General features: G+C 40.4%; 1 protein-coding gene across 19 annotated transcripts in view; it reads right to left on the bottom strand.

The window, feature by feature from the left end:
• USP54 (ubiquitin specific peptidase 54) overlaps positions 1-14,557 on the bottom strand; it is a 169,419-nt gene that overhangs the window by 15,433 nt on the left and 139,429 nt on the right. For 8 of the 19 annotated variants that reach the window (XM_056819300.1, XM_007478386.3, XM_056819303.1 and 5 more), the window contains exons 14-18: positions 13,750-13,981; positions 7,657-7,811; positions 4,798-4,971; positions 1,768-1,887; positions 606-816 (exon numbers count right to left, since the gene is read on the bottom strand). In XM_056819300.1, the coding sequence (XP_056675278.1) occupies positions 606-816; positions 1,768-1,887; positions 4,798-4,971; positions 7,657-7,811; positions 13,750-13,981 (892 nt within the window). Of the gene's footprint in view, positions 1-605; positions 817-1,767; positions 1,903-4,797; positions 4,972-7,656; positions 7,812-13,749; positions 13,982-14,557 lie in introns of all 19 variants that reach the window. The other 11 variants (XM_016427062.2, XM_016427042.2, XM_056819311.1 and 8 more) reach the window with 4 other exon arrangements.

The following is a 14,557-nucleotide window of genomic DNA, read 5'->3' on the forward strand; positions in this document are numbered from 1 at the left end:
CAATTTCTGGCCTTGAAAGAATTTCCCAGGACTAGATGCATACTGAGTACAATGCTGCGGCATGGCTGACCCATGAATTTTCTCATTGTCAGTCCCCAGAGTCATCTGTCCCTACTTATCTAGGACAGAGAGCTACAGAAAAATCTTGTGTTAAGAGATGAATACCTGTTTTTGGATTGTGAACCATGACTGTTTAATGAAAGAGGCACAACCTAGCTGAACTTCTATCATTCATGTACTCATTGCCTGAACTGCTGTCACCAAAGTTTGTCTTCAAATGCTAGCTTCCTCTAATAGATTCAATTTTACTCTTTTTTTTATTCTTAGTTCTCTTACAGTTTTAGGAAGAAATAAAAGTAATCTTTGCTTTGTATTCTCTTTCTATTTTTTAACAACCAAGTTTACAACTCTCATAGGACCCTCCACTTTTCTCTCTAGGTCTGATGTAGAAAGTGACATTTAATTGGTGAAGAGAAGATTTTGCTGTTAATTCTTCTCTCTCCTTCCCAATCTACCAATTCAGAGAGAGCTCTCTCTCTCTAGAGCACCCCAAAGTAGTGACCTCCCCTGATGTCCATGGGCTATCATGACTTTCCAGGCACTACCTTGTTGGCTGAGGGAGGGAGCCCCCCAACGGCGGCGGTGGTGGTGGTGGTGGTGGTGGTGGTGGTGGTGGTGTTGGCGGCGGCAGTTGCTGTTGCTGCATGCGATCCTGGAGGCTCCGTGCTTTTCGGATACAGATTTGTAACTTCTTATCAACTAGGGTTCTGCTGTGCGTGCTAGAGCTGGCACCATGCAGGGCAAGTCTTAGTTTAGCTAAAATGCAAAACAAAACAAAAACAAAAACAAAAAAACACACAGCAGAAACAGAACACACACACATACACACACACACACAAAGAATAAAATTGAACCAAAAATGAGCAATGAAATGCAGTAACTTAAAAGATGCAGCAAGAACACAAGACATGGAACATGCAAAAGCTGCTGAAGTGAGGGAGCTGGCTGGCCCTGCCTAGAAGACATCTTGCACTAAGCCAAGGGGCTCACAGAGGGAATTCAGGCCAATTATAGAAATTCATTTATAAGAAATACTGGAGTTTTCACCTTATTTCCCACAGGTGATTTCTATGGCCCTCCCAACATGGCTGGCAAATTAAACTAGTCTTTGAATCCCAGCCCAACCCCTATTTTCTAACCAGAAAAAGTCAGGAAAATAAGGACCATCATGAGACATGCAAATACACTTGCCTCTTATTAAAGAACTCAGCTAGGGGTCATACCTAAAAATCACTTGCCAGTGATAAGTTCTGGGATTCTCCAAAGCTCATGCTTCAACCCCTGTCAGTGCTCAGGAATTTGAAAGAAGGAAGAAGGAGAAAAGCACATACTCTTGTGAAGAGTTACAGGCCCAGGGTCACAGCCTGTTTACTCGGTCTCAAGAGAAGGTTGCCTTCCTACTGATTTCTGTCTGCTCCATTCCTTGATTAATAAGGAGGCAGAGAGTGGGTTGTCCCAAGTCAGGTGTGGTCTTGAACCAGGGGACAGAGGGGATTCCAGCATCACCTGTGGGCTTTTGCTGAATTCCCTCTAGGTGTTCCCCAGAGAACCTTTGGTGTCCTGATTTGAAGGCCCAGGCACCAGAGGGGCAGCAGAGGCCAGGAGAGCTGCTGCCAAGCCAAATAAGCAGCAGCAGCAAGGGCAGCAATAGCAATGACAAGAATTGCAATTCAAAAGCGCAACAGCTGCAAGGAGTTAGTTACTTACAAATTGCTTCGTTACAGAGAGCCAAAGCTGCAGCACAGTCCCCTCTCTGCTCACGACGCAGTGCCTCCTCCAACACCAAGTCGGCCTCATGGGTGGACCTCTCAGAGCGGTCACGCCTCCCTGCAAGGGCCAGCACTTGATGCAAATGGGGATAGGTGAGAAGTATTTCCATACAGCTGCCCACTACAACCAGACAGCCTAGAAGCAGTCTTTGGAGCAAGGGCAGGGGCAGCTAACTGGCACCCAGACCTTCCCAAATGCACAAAGAAGGCCCTTAGTGCAATCCAAATACCATCTTTTCTGAGGTTACACGTTTTTGATAATCCCTACCTGTAGAAAGCATAGAATGGTATCTCTAGTAGCACAAATAACAGGAGGGGAATTTTTTAAATAGAAAAAGAAGTACAGAAAGATGTAGCTCTTCATTTGCTAGAGGAGGAAAAATGGCAGCCCCCACAGTCACTGGACTTACTGATTTTCTAACAGTTCCACAAGTTACTGTTTAGAAACAACAAGTGTATCAGCACCGTCATGGCCAAATGTCTTCCTTCCTCACACACATGCTTAAGCCACGAATGGCCTCAAAACTCTCCAGCAGCTCCTGATTGTCTCCTCTGACAAATTTAAATTTAACAATTGCCTGGAAGCTCCTTGAGGTCAAGGAGTGTTTCATTTCTGTCTCTTTATCCCTTTATGGTCAGCACAGTACCAGGTACAAACTATCTGCTTAATAAATGTCTGTTAAACAAACCCCTGATGTGTGGTTAATAATGCTATGAAAAACTTCAACAATAGAGGTACCTACATTGAAGGAGTGTTTTACAGTTTATAAGGGAGACAAGGCAAGCATTTTTACTCCCATTTTCCATAAGGGAAAACTCAAGTTCAGACAAAGTGCCAAAGTCACCCAGTTAAAAAATGTCAGAGCAGGGACAAACAAGGGCCTCATTGGTCTGGAGCCCATCTGGTCTTGTCACCATGACAGCATAGTTCTTCAGCCATGAGGCAGTTAGCTTTTCTTATGTAGGGCTCCTCTCAGAACCACTTCTCTGTCTATACCCTATGTTCCACCATAACCTTCCTTTCCTACTTTGACCCCCTGACCCCACCCCACTGCTAATATCAAAGTTCTTCTCTTATCCTGTGTTGGAGCTTAGTTTTGGAATCCTCATGGACTAATTCTTAACACAAATCTTTCCCCCAAGTGCCTGGTCTGGCATTGTTGCTAGGTTTTAACACTGCTTGTATTTTGATCTTGTTTCCTATTAAGTTTTAGGAACAATATTTTTCAAAGGCTCCTTCTTCCCTTCTTCTCCTGGCCTCTTCCCAACCATATACATACATTTTCATCAATGATTACAGGGAAAAGACCTCCTTCATAAAAAAGATTTTTTCACAGGAAATAAAGTTACATCTAAATTAAAGAGGTGGACAATGGGTTATCACTGGCTGATTCTTGTGCAAGGAATCACCCTCTCCTACTCATAACCATGATTTACTTGCAAACTCTAACTGAACTGAAGCTAACTGAATTTCCTCCAAGAAAACTGGAACCCACTTCTCTGTGTAAGTTTTGTGGTCCTTTTCAATACTAATTCATGCCCATCTCTTCATTATATGGACTTGGGAAACCAGTTCATGACTTTTTTTATTTGTTTCTAGACTCAAGTAAGAAAGACAAGGTATCTGAGTCACTTTACAATTTTCCCATTTCTTTCAAGTTGAAGGTAGAGGACAAAGATTCCTAGGAATATTTACTATGTCCTCAAGTTCTTTCTCCCTGATTTTGAAAGGTCCTAGAGGAATTAAAGAGATAGTAAAAATATTAAATTTGGCTCCAGAGAGAACTCAGACTTCTGATACTCCTTTTGTCTTCTAAACTTTTGAGTAGTCCTGTAACACACAATCATTTGAAATTACCAATACTTATCTATACATTCAGATACATGATTAAGGCTATCAGGTTTAGGATGATAAGATTCCAAGACATTATAAAGAGAGGTAGACAAAGTGGGATTATCACTATGTACCACCTCCTCCAGAATTCTCTTAGCCTCCCAGGCATTTCTCTTCCAGAAGGTGTGGAGGCAAGGAGAGACTAAAATATGGTCAGCAGACTCCTGACAATACTTTGGTATGCAGGCCAATTAGCTGATGGAAAAGTGAGGAAAATGAAGGTTCTCCTTTCAAAAGGAGAGTGAATCTGGGAATGTGATGGTGCTACTACTGTGAATTAGAAAGGAAGTATGATAGACATATCTAAAAATGGGGTTTTCAAGGACAACAGAGTTAATTCAAACATATGCAGAGAAACATACTTATTGACCCAGGAAATATAAGGAAGAAAGTGCCTTCAAGTCTGGATGAGATGCAAAGAGGGGTCAAGACTGTCTAGAATGGGCCATGTCCCCCAGCAAGACAGAAAAGGGCTTCATAAAAAATATGGTCACAGAGAAAGCACACAACACTACTTAGGCAGTATATCTCACTTTGGGACTCAGAAGTAATAAGAATGTGTAGCCTATTTTAAAGAAAGAAAAAGGGAGGCCAAAGTGATCTATCTACATTATTCCTGGCCTGAAGCCTTTCCAAACCTATGTGCATCTTCCTTTAAATAACTCCTCAAAGCCTATATGTTGTTACTAAAAGTTACTTTCCCCAAAGTTTACAGACAATGAGGCAAAGTAAGCATGACACAAGTGGCTTTCTGAAAATCTTCAGACTAAAGGAGAAGGATAAGAATAGTTTGTGGGCATGGCTTTCCACTCCATTTCCCCAATATCATTCATTTTTCTATTTAATTTAGGACTTATGCCAAGTTACATTCTATATTTCTAATTAGGGAAAGTTTTAGGCATGAAGAAGAATTCTCTATCTTCAAAAGTCACCCCCATTTTTCTAACTAGATATTTGCCCTACATCCCAGGGACCTTCTCTGCATCAACAAATTAGTCATATTCCTGTTTGACCATTTCAGAGAGCTGAAATTCAGATATTCGGACCATTTTTCTCTCTCTGTCCAATAGTTACCCTGATGCTGAAGCTCATCCAGGTCCATGAAGCGGCTGGGGTGAGGGTTGAACCCTCGAGCTGCCTCCAATTCCTTCTCCTGCTTCCTTTGGAGTTCTTGTTCATGGGCCCTCCGAGCGACTTCTTCCTGGAGTTCATCCAGCTCACTTTTGGAGGCTAAGGACAACTCCCCATCTATGAGACAAAAGGACAAAATACCACCATTACAGATTCAGTCAGTAGCCTGGACTCTATTCAATCCATAGTCAAGGTAGAGGAGCCTTATACTGATGGCATGACGTTCAGGGTGGTGCTTGGGGCCAAATACTAAGAGGTATGCTTTTCCTGACTCTATCTTTGAATCAAGGGGGAACTTCAAACAAGTCCCTTAACCTCTACCTAGAGTTTCCCTTCTCATTCATGACAATGAAAACTCAATTACAAAAGAGCTCATGGATGACCAGACAGAAAGAGGCACAAATCCTGAGGGGAAAGGATGGAAAGGTCAGTTAAAAGAAAAAGCAGGCTGCTGTAGGAGGAGCAAGGATAGTAATAGAACAGTCTCCTTGTGCCATATGCCAGGCACTAAACGAGACACCTGGAGAACTGCAGTCCACCTCCCTCCCTCTCCACCAGATTTCTTAAGCTTAGGTTTTTGAGAGTCACTTGGTAGAGCACAAGGCCTAGAGAACAGTGAAATGGAAAGCTGTTGGCTGTTCTGGAATACAGAAGAAAGAGATAAGATGTTTACATGTTTCTAGAGGAAATGCAAATAAAACAGAGAAGCTAAAGGAATGCTTTCATTAGGAAACATAAGGCAGCATTGAGAGGGATGCCTTTTTCTTAGGGTCTCCCCTATTTATTACTACTTATTACTTGCCCTAGTGTCCAGGAAAGCCAGAGATACCTGCTCCCTACTCTGCCTTGTTTCCTGGGTCAGGTGTCAGCTCCCTAGAGAAATGTCAAAAATGCCCTTTGTACTGGGCTTCATGAACTATTACTATCACATTCTCCATCTGCACTGCTGGTGGTAGGTGTCCTGAAGAGGCTAGTGCCCTTTCCCCCCTCAGTATTCAGTGGCTGGGACAGCCTTTCTTCCCACTTTGCCCCCACTCCCTTTCCAAAGGACAGCTGACGGCCAATAGACATTCGCTCTCCCTCTTATGGTATACAAGGTAGAGAGGTTAGTGTGGTTTGAATCTTTAATGACTTCAAATTCCAAATGCTAAACACACACAAAGACTACCTTGAAGGATTATTTAAAAAAAATTTTAATATTGATGTTTCTTATTAAAATTCAACATCATCACTACCTGATACTATGTCACTCTAGTTGATTTTCAAACTTTATAAAAACTTTTCTCAGATGTTATTCAGTGACCAAAAGATTGAATTTGTAATTCTAGCCTTAAGAATTTTTTAAACAACAAAGTTGGAAAGCATTCTCAACAATTTTGATGTGATTCTACAAGAAGAAGTCTGATGGAAATAAATCAGGTAACTGAGATGGCCAAGCAAGAGGATCTCCTCTACCCACTCAAGGTGTTTAAGGGATCATTCAGAAACTTGCACAGAAAACACAGAATAGCAAGGTGCCTCATCTTGTCAAAGCTAAATATTTATTTTTTTTAATTCACAAAACTAAATGAGTGTAAAAGAAATTGAAATAATTAAAGCTTTCAAATGCTTTTAAAGATAAGTTTGTACCATTTATGCTTCTGAAGTTATTAAAACTTTAAAGTACATTCAAAATTTTGAGATCTCCAGCATTAGAAATCATGCTGCACCTGGAGTCAGCAAACCCAGGTTTCAAAATCCTGCTTCAAACTTTGCTGAGGCAAAACCCATTAGCCTCTCTGAATTTCAGTTTAAAGGATTTTGCAAACTCTAAAAAACTATGGGAATCCCAGCCAGTATTATTGTTTTAAAAAGGACCAGAGCTTCTACAGTCTATAGAATGGCAACTCTTTCACCTATCAGATATTTCCTGGGGTCCCTTACTCTTGGTGATGTGGACAAATTTCGCCTAAGTTTAATACTACCCACACCAAGAAGCCCATAAAGATGAGAAAAATGTTACTCATAGAATTTTCCTTCCTGAAGCCTGGAGCTGCAGGACAGTTGAGACCTTTGTTTTTAACCACTACCAAGTAAAGAAGTGAATACTACCAAATTATCACTTAACCATACAACTTAAAGGATCCTATTTCCATTAAATCCCCAGGGTTAGTTTTCCACTTAAATAAAACCTGCTCAGGATGAGTTCAGCAGATCAAATAAGATATACCTCATTTTTACCCCCACTCCCTGCCACAACACACTCTCAGCCACCAAAGTGGCCAGGCGTGGCCTGGAATCCCACTTAGAGACACCCTTTCGGCTTTTACATCTGCTAAAATCCAAACTCTCCTTAGAAAGATAAAACTATGCCCTATTATTAGTTACTTATTTAAAGTTAATGAGTTTCTGAGCCTTTCTTGAGAAATTATTTTGATTAAGAGAAAGTTATGACACAGAGTCATCAAGAAGGAGAAATTACATGGACCCTCAGGGGGCACAGGTTTGATCTGTGGCCTGTATTGCTGCCAGTTACCTTCTACGTCTGTTGAAATTAACCCCAATATAAACTACAGGGAGGGAGGAGTCTCCTCTGAACTGCCAGTTCAGGTCTTCACACTAAAACTTGTTTCCTACTGTATGTTAGCACAGAAGCCGCCTCAGAGTTCTACCCAGCTATGTCATGGCCTAAGAGAGGGAAATATACATCAAACAGAGGCCAGATGAGATGCTTTCACATTTAAGCTAATTCTCAAATATTACCTCATCTTCAAGCCTCCATGGGCCTGGATGAGGAGACTCAAATACTCATCTCTAACAAACCTGTGCTCTTATCCTTCCATGGGAGGGGCTGGTTCTTTGTCCAACCACTTTTGGCAGAGACTGATTCTGCCTCCATGATGCTGCTGCTGCTGTGTGACTTTGGGATCTGATGCCAGGCAGGGACCAACCCAGGTGTTCTCTTCAAATTTGTATCCCTTCAAAAGAAAACACAGGATCCAGGGTATTAGAAATGCAGAGATCAAGCCTTTAAGATTATTTCCCAAGAAGATGGAAGCCAACACCATAAAAAGTACTACAGAAATGATACCCCAAATGGGTAAGTTAAGTTACATCCCATGTCTCCTTTTGTTGACTTTTTCCCTAGCCCTCACCATACATACCTGGATATGTTCCCATTTTCTTCCTCACAAGTTCTAGTTCCAACTTTACCACCTAGTTGTATGGCCTTGGGCTAGTTCTTTTACTCTCTAACCTTTTGTTTTTTTTTTTCAGCTAAAAAATGGGGGCACAAAATAAGATGATCTCAAATCCCTGCCACATTCTCTTGGGATCAAAGTATAGAGCTTTCTGAAGCTAGGAAAGAGAGTTAAACTGCTATCATGATCTATTTGCTGCCATTATAGATACAAGAGACAATATGGCATAATGGCCAGAGTACAGTCAAAAAGACAGGTTCAAATCTCCAGTCTGACACTATCTGAGTAATCTTGAGAAAATTACTTAACTTCTATATGCCTCAGACAACTCCTTGGGATTTATTGAATGGTCTTTGATTCACAATGGCTGAGAAAACATACATTTAGAGCTGAAGGAACCTGAAAGGTCATATAGTTAAAGTTCTGTATTTTATAGATGAGGAAACTGAGGCCCAGAGAGGCTAAATGACTTATCCAAGGTCACATGAACAATAAGCAACAGAAGTGGGATTTAAACTCAGATCCAAAGAAACTTTAAACACCAGAAGCTCCCCACTCTAGGAAAATTACAGAGCAATTAATATAGAAAGGGCAATATATAGACAGTGCAATCATGGGCCCAATTTCTTCATAAACACTGCTTATGAAATATTAACTTTGTGAAAAACTGAATATGACCTAGCACTTAATCCTGATGCTCAAAAGGGCAATGGCGTGGGGGGGGGGGGAGGGGGGGTGTCTTCTAAGAGAAGTCCATTGAGGAGGGACTTAGGATCAGTTCTGGAGCTAGAAGGAAGCTCAGAAGTCAGAATCCAACTCCCCTTACAGAGGAAGAAGGGAATTAAGTTTATAAAGGTGAGATGGCTCAACTGGGGCCCCTCTAGTAGTCAATTAACACAAATCTTATTGGCTACAAATCCAGCCTTTTCCCTGCACCACTTCAGCAAAGGTAGGAGGGGCTGGACTATGCTTGTGCCCAATTTTTTTTGCACATCATTCAACAAAAGTGTTCAGAGTAATGAAAACAGCTCCAGTTGAGGAGCCAAGAGATCTCAGTGTTGAAGTCCCACTTTACCACCAGCTGGCTCACAGCATCAGCTCTTGGACCCCGCTTATTTCTTTGTAAAATGAGGGGATTAGATGAGATGATCATTATATTCCCTTCCAGCTCTGAAATGCAATGATTCTACAAATAGCAGTGACTACAATCATTCTGTGGAGTGAGATGCATTTGTATTATGTAGTACAAGGCCTTTACTTCTCCCATACCCTTTTCTCTCAGCTGAGAGCCTTTTCTTTTATTATCCTGAAACAAATTGTAATTTTCCATTTAAGCTCCCTCTTTTCTTTTTGTTTATCTTAAAACCCCTTGATATCATCTCCCATGCACTTTATATTTCCTGAGTATATGACAAAGAAGTGGTCCTTCTTTGTAAAAGCCCCTCTACAAGTACTCTTGATTCCATACACATCTGTCTTCTTCAGCAGATTGCATTCTCAATTGCAAAATCCCCACTTCCCACCCTGGCCTTGAATCTTCAACCTCTTCCTATTAATTGACTTCTGTATTTCCTTCGAATATGCTCAAGCTATCATCCTCTATCTCTTTATCTATACTTTCTGTTTCTTCCCCTTCTCACTTAATCCTCAACAGTTTGCAATTTATTTTGGTTTCTGGTGTCATCAGTTAACTGAAACTGCTTTCTCCAAAATTACCAATGATCTTTATCTTTTAAAAACAATCTAAGTACAATGTTTGTTGATCTGTAAAAATTTAACTTATCCCCCACTTAACAGAAATAAATTTTCTCTCTTCCCACCTCCCTCTTGTGACAGAGGCTGGCACTAGAGAAAAAGTGCCAAGCTGAAGAGTATGTGAAATTGATCACCTCGACAGGGGAGGGGCCCCAGGAATAAATTCTGGAGAAGACTCTGGCAGAGGGGGCAGTGAGGCCCTCAGTCAGGAGAGGTGGATAAAGGCCTTTTCCTGTGGGTTACCCACTTTTCCTGCTGGTGATTGGAAATCCTTCCACCCTACACTTTGCAATTGAAGGGATTTTCTGAAGAGAAACCTGAGCAGACTTTACCTCAATTCCTGTTGCCCTGGGGTGAGTCAACCTGAATTTCTCTCAGGGGGCTCAGGCTGCCAAGGCCTGAGTTTCCCTCAAACTCAAGGAGGGAGGGAAAAGGGTTTAGATAGAGACAGGGACCCCCTTTTCCCCACTTTCCTTTTCCCATTCTTCCCTGCCTGTTGTTCTTTTTGTATTACCTGATTGAGTTAACATCGAGTAGTGGAGGGGGGACAAGAGTGAATTGGGGAGAGCAGCTTTAGCTAAGGAGGAAAGGCAGAAGGGGGTAAATCTTCAAACCCCCTCTCTCTGAGCCAAGTTGTTACATTTGCTGTCTCCCCTGTACCCTGCTTTGTGGAAGGGGGTTCTCATCTCTTCCCCTCTCCATACCGAAAGTCCAAGTTCCCCATTGGGGCACAAAACTTCTTTTATTTTTTTTTTTAAGACACTATCACCCTATTGAAGGAAGAAAAAAAGAAAAGCAAAATCCTTGCAACAAATAAGTATAGTAAAGTGAAGCTAATTCCCATATTGGCCATGTCCAAAAAACAGATCCTCTATCTACACCCTGAATTTATGTCTGTTAGGAGATGTATAATATGTTTCTTTACGAAACTACTGGAATTAAGATTGGTCACCATATTGATCAGAATTCTTAAGTCTTCCAAAGTTGTCTGTCTTTACAATGTCATTACTGGATAATTTTCCCCCTGGTTTTGCTCATTTCATTCTGCATTGGGTCATACAAGTCTTCCCTAGGTTTCTCTGAAACCATTCCCCTTCATCATTTCTTCTAATATATTCATATCCCATGATATTTAGCAATTCCTTTCCCCTCAAAATAATTGATGGACACTCCCTTAGTTTGCAGCTCTTAGTAAAAAAATAGAGAGATACTATAAACATTTGTGCATAAGTGGGCTTTTTTTTGGTCTCTTTAGGGTCCTGGCCTACTGGTGGTATTTCTGGGTCAGAGCATATACAGTTTAGCAACTTTTTGGACATGGTTCCGAACTGCTTTCCACAATGGCTAGCCTACTCTACAGTTCCACCGACAGTGCAATAATGTTCCCGTTTTCCCAAAGCCCCTTCAACATATCATTTTGATGAATGTGAGGTGGTACCTCAGAATTGCTCTAATTTGCATTTCTTTAATCTTTTGGAGAATTTTTTCATGTCATCATTGATAACTTAGAATTTTTCTTCTGAAAAACTTCCTATTCACATACTTTGACATTTATCAATAGGGAAATGGTTCTTATTCTTATATATTTTAATCAGTTCCCTATAAATTCAGAAAATGAGACCTTTATCAGAGAAACTTGCTGCGAACACTTAAAAAAAAATCCTTACCTTCTGTCTTAGAATCAATATTGAGTATTGGTACCAAGGCTAAAGAGCTGTAAGGGCTAGGCCACTGGGTGACTTGCCCAGGGTCACACAGTTAGGAAGTGCATGAGATCAGATTTGAACCAAGGATCCCCTGTCTTCAGGTCTGATGCTCAATCTACTGCCCCAGCTGCTCCTTTTTTCTCAGATACCTCCCTCCCTCCTAATTTTAAGTACACTTGTTTCCTATGATTTCTTAATTGTCAATTCTGATGGTGCTCCTCAATTCTTATCCTTCTCTACCTATTTGATACTGTTAACAACCTCTTATCCTGCTTGTTTTCCCCTAGTTCTCCTTCTGACAATCTGACTGCTCCTTCTCAGTCTTCTTTGATGGTCAAATATTCAGTTCTAGGCCTTCTTCTCTTTCCCCTCTACATTCTTAACTCTTTTGTTAACCTTATCAATTCTCTAGTGCTAAATTATCATCTCTATGTAAATGATTTCCTTATCTTTAGATCCACCCTCAAGCTTTACCCTGAGCTTCAGTTGGAAGTAGTCCCAGAGACACCTTAAACTCCATATGCCTAGAACTGAACTATGCCTTTCTCCGTCCAAACTTCTATCCTATTTCTGTCCTTCTATTCTATTTCTATCCAAGGCACCACCACAGTCTTCCAGATCCATCATCTCTGCACTATCCTCAGCTACTCATAGTTGCCTAATCTATGGGATCCATTCCACATTGGGGTCAGTCATTTCCCTCAAGTGTAGATCTTTCCATGTCATAATCCCTTCCTCAACCCATTTCAATGGCTTCCCTTTGGCTCTAGGTTATATATATATATATATAATTAATCATATTAATTATCAAAGTAATAAAACAAGAAAATCAAGGTATATATATATATATATATATATATATATATATATATATATATATATATATATATATATATATATATATATATATAAACTCCTCCTAAAGTTCTATACAGCCTGGTTCAAATTCATCTTTCCTTGACAGCATTCTTTGCTCCCCATCCCCCATGTAATCCTGAAAACAGCATTCTTGTGATTGACACTACCATCTCCTACATCTGTGCCTTTGCATCAGCTGTTGCATATGCCTGAAATGCACTCCCTCTTTACCTTCATCATCACAGAGTACCTTTCTTCAAGACGCAGTTCAAATGCCATCTTCTGTATAAAGTTTTTCCTGAATGCTGTTAGTGCCATCCCCCCAAATCACCTTATATTACATACACATATATATGTCATATTTATCCACTTTATACTGCATGTCCTTGTACTTGTTATTTCCCCATTAGAAGTATAGTACACCTGCTCCTTCTTTTTTTATATATTATATTGCATTATTATATTATATCATATTATATTATTATTTATTCAGCCTGGCCATCCCCTCCCTACACCATAGAAGGCATCATCTGGTTCTATTCTTCATTATTTCATGTAATTCTTTCCAAGTTTTAAAAAAATTAATCTGCTCATCATTTTTTATAGCATAGTAGTACTCCATGATAGTCATATACTATAATTTATTTAGCCATTCCCCAATTGATGGACATCTCCTTGACTTCCAGTTCTTTGCCACCACAAAGAGGTTCTTTTCCTTTTTCTCTGATTTTCTTGTTTTATTACTTTGATAATTAATATGATTAATTATATAGTTTTCTTCATATTAAACCATCACACCAATCCCTTCTAAGAGGCATGGTTACTCGTGGTCTTGTTATTTCTAGCACTGAGCCCAGGGCCTGGATCCAAGCAGGAACTTAATCCTGGACTGATTAATGTCTCCTATATAATGGGAGATAGATAGGCTTTAAGGCTGGCAAAGCATGTTAACCAATATTATGTCATTTTATTCTTATGACCTGGTAAGCAGGTTCTATTATTATCTCTCTGTTACAGAAGAGGAAACTGAAGCAGACAGAGGCACATTCAAAGCTAATAAGAGTCTAGAATAAGATCTGAACTCAAGTCTTCTGGACCATCCTGTTACTTCACTGCCTCTGAGATCCCAGATTCAGAACTAGGTGAACCAAATGATAATGGGCTTTAGAGATTCTCCTTCATTCATTTTACAAGTCATCATTTGACAATTCCAAACTTGGCTTTTAGTCTCCTACTTTTCAGGTCTTAGTCCAGCAGAGGGAGCTACTTCTACACAAATTGGCCAAAGGATTTGTGCTAGCATTGCCATTCCTAAAGCCTGCCCTGATGTCATCCACTCCTTGGCAGAGATCTCTCCAGGTTGTCCTATGATGGTTGATACTCCCCTTGTACAGTACCTGTAGGTTCCAGAGCTCTCTGACAGAGTTGCATCCAGGCTGACAGGGCTGTTACTGTTCCTCTCACTGCTCTCATAGCCAGATTCCATCCTCTGGATCAGTCGAGGATGTTGTTCCATAATATGAATGCCAGGACGGGGCAGGCCCCAGTTCTTGTGCCTTAAGTTTGGTCCACTGGCTTTGGGGTCATATGCAGTTGTTTTGTTTATTTCATTTGATGAAAACTCTTTAGCTAATCAAACCAAAGAAGAAAATGGGACAAAATGGGTGGATTTAGTGCTACTTAATTAACATCCAGACACTTCTGAACACCTACTACCTATAACCAGAAAGAGAGCCAACTCATAGCTCTTTTGTATTATCGCCATCTCTACAGTTATTGTGGGCACATGCACTACTCATTAATACAATTTTGTAATAAAAAAAAAGTCATAATTAGGCATAATCATGTATTTTGCTTTTAAGGGCACCATCATTTTCCCAGTTATCTAGTGACAAAGGTGTCATTGCTGACTCCTCATTCTCTCCCACCTGGTGCAGGCCAGCACTTAACTTCACACTTAAGACTACTACAATAGCTTGCTATAACTGGTCTCTATACCTGAAGTCTTACCCCACTCCAGTCCATCTTCTTTTTCAGCTGTTAAACTGTGAAGGGTTAAGACTGAACATGCTACTCCCTCTATTTAATAAACTCCAGTGGTTCCCTAATACCTCCAGGATCAAATATTAAATCTATGAAATTGTTTTAAAGGATTTTTTTTAAACCCTTACTTTCCATCTTGGAATAAATACTGTGTATTGGTTC

Source organism: Monodelphis domestica, chromosome 1, assembly GCF_027887165.1.
Source record: "Monodelphis domestica isolate mMonDom1 chromosome 1, mMonDom1.pri, whole genome shotgun sequence".
Taxonomy (NCBI): domain Eukaryota; kingdom Metazoa; phylum Chordata; class Mammalia; order Didelphimorphia; family Didelphidae; genus Monodelphis; species Monodelphis domestica.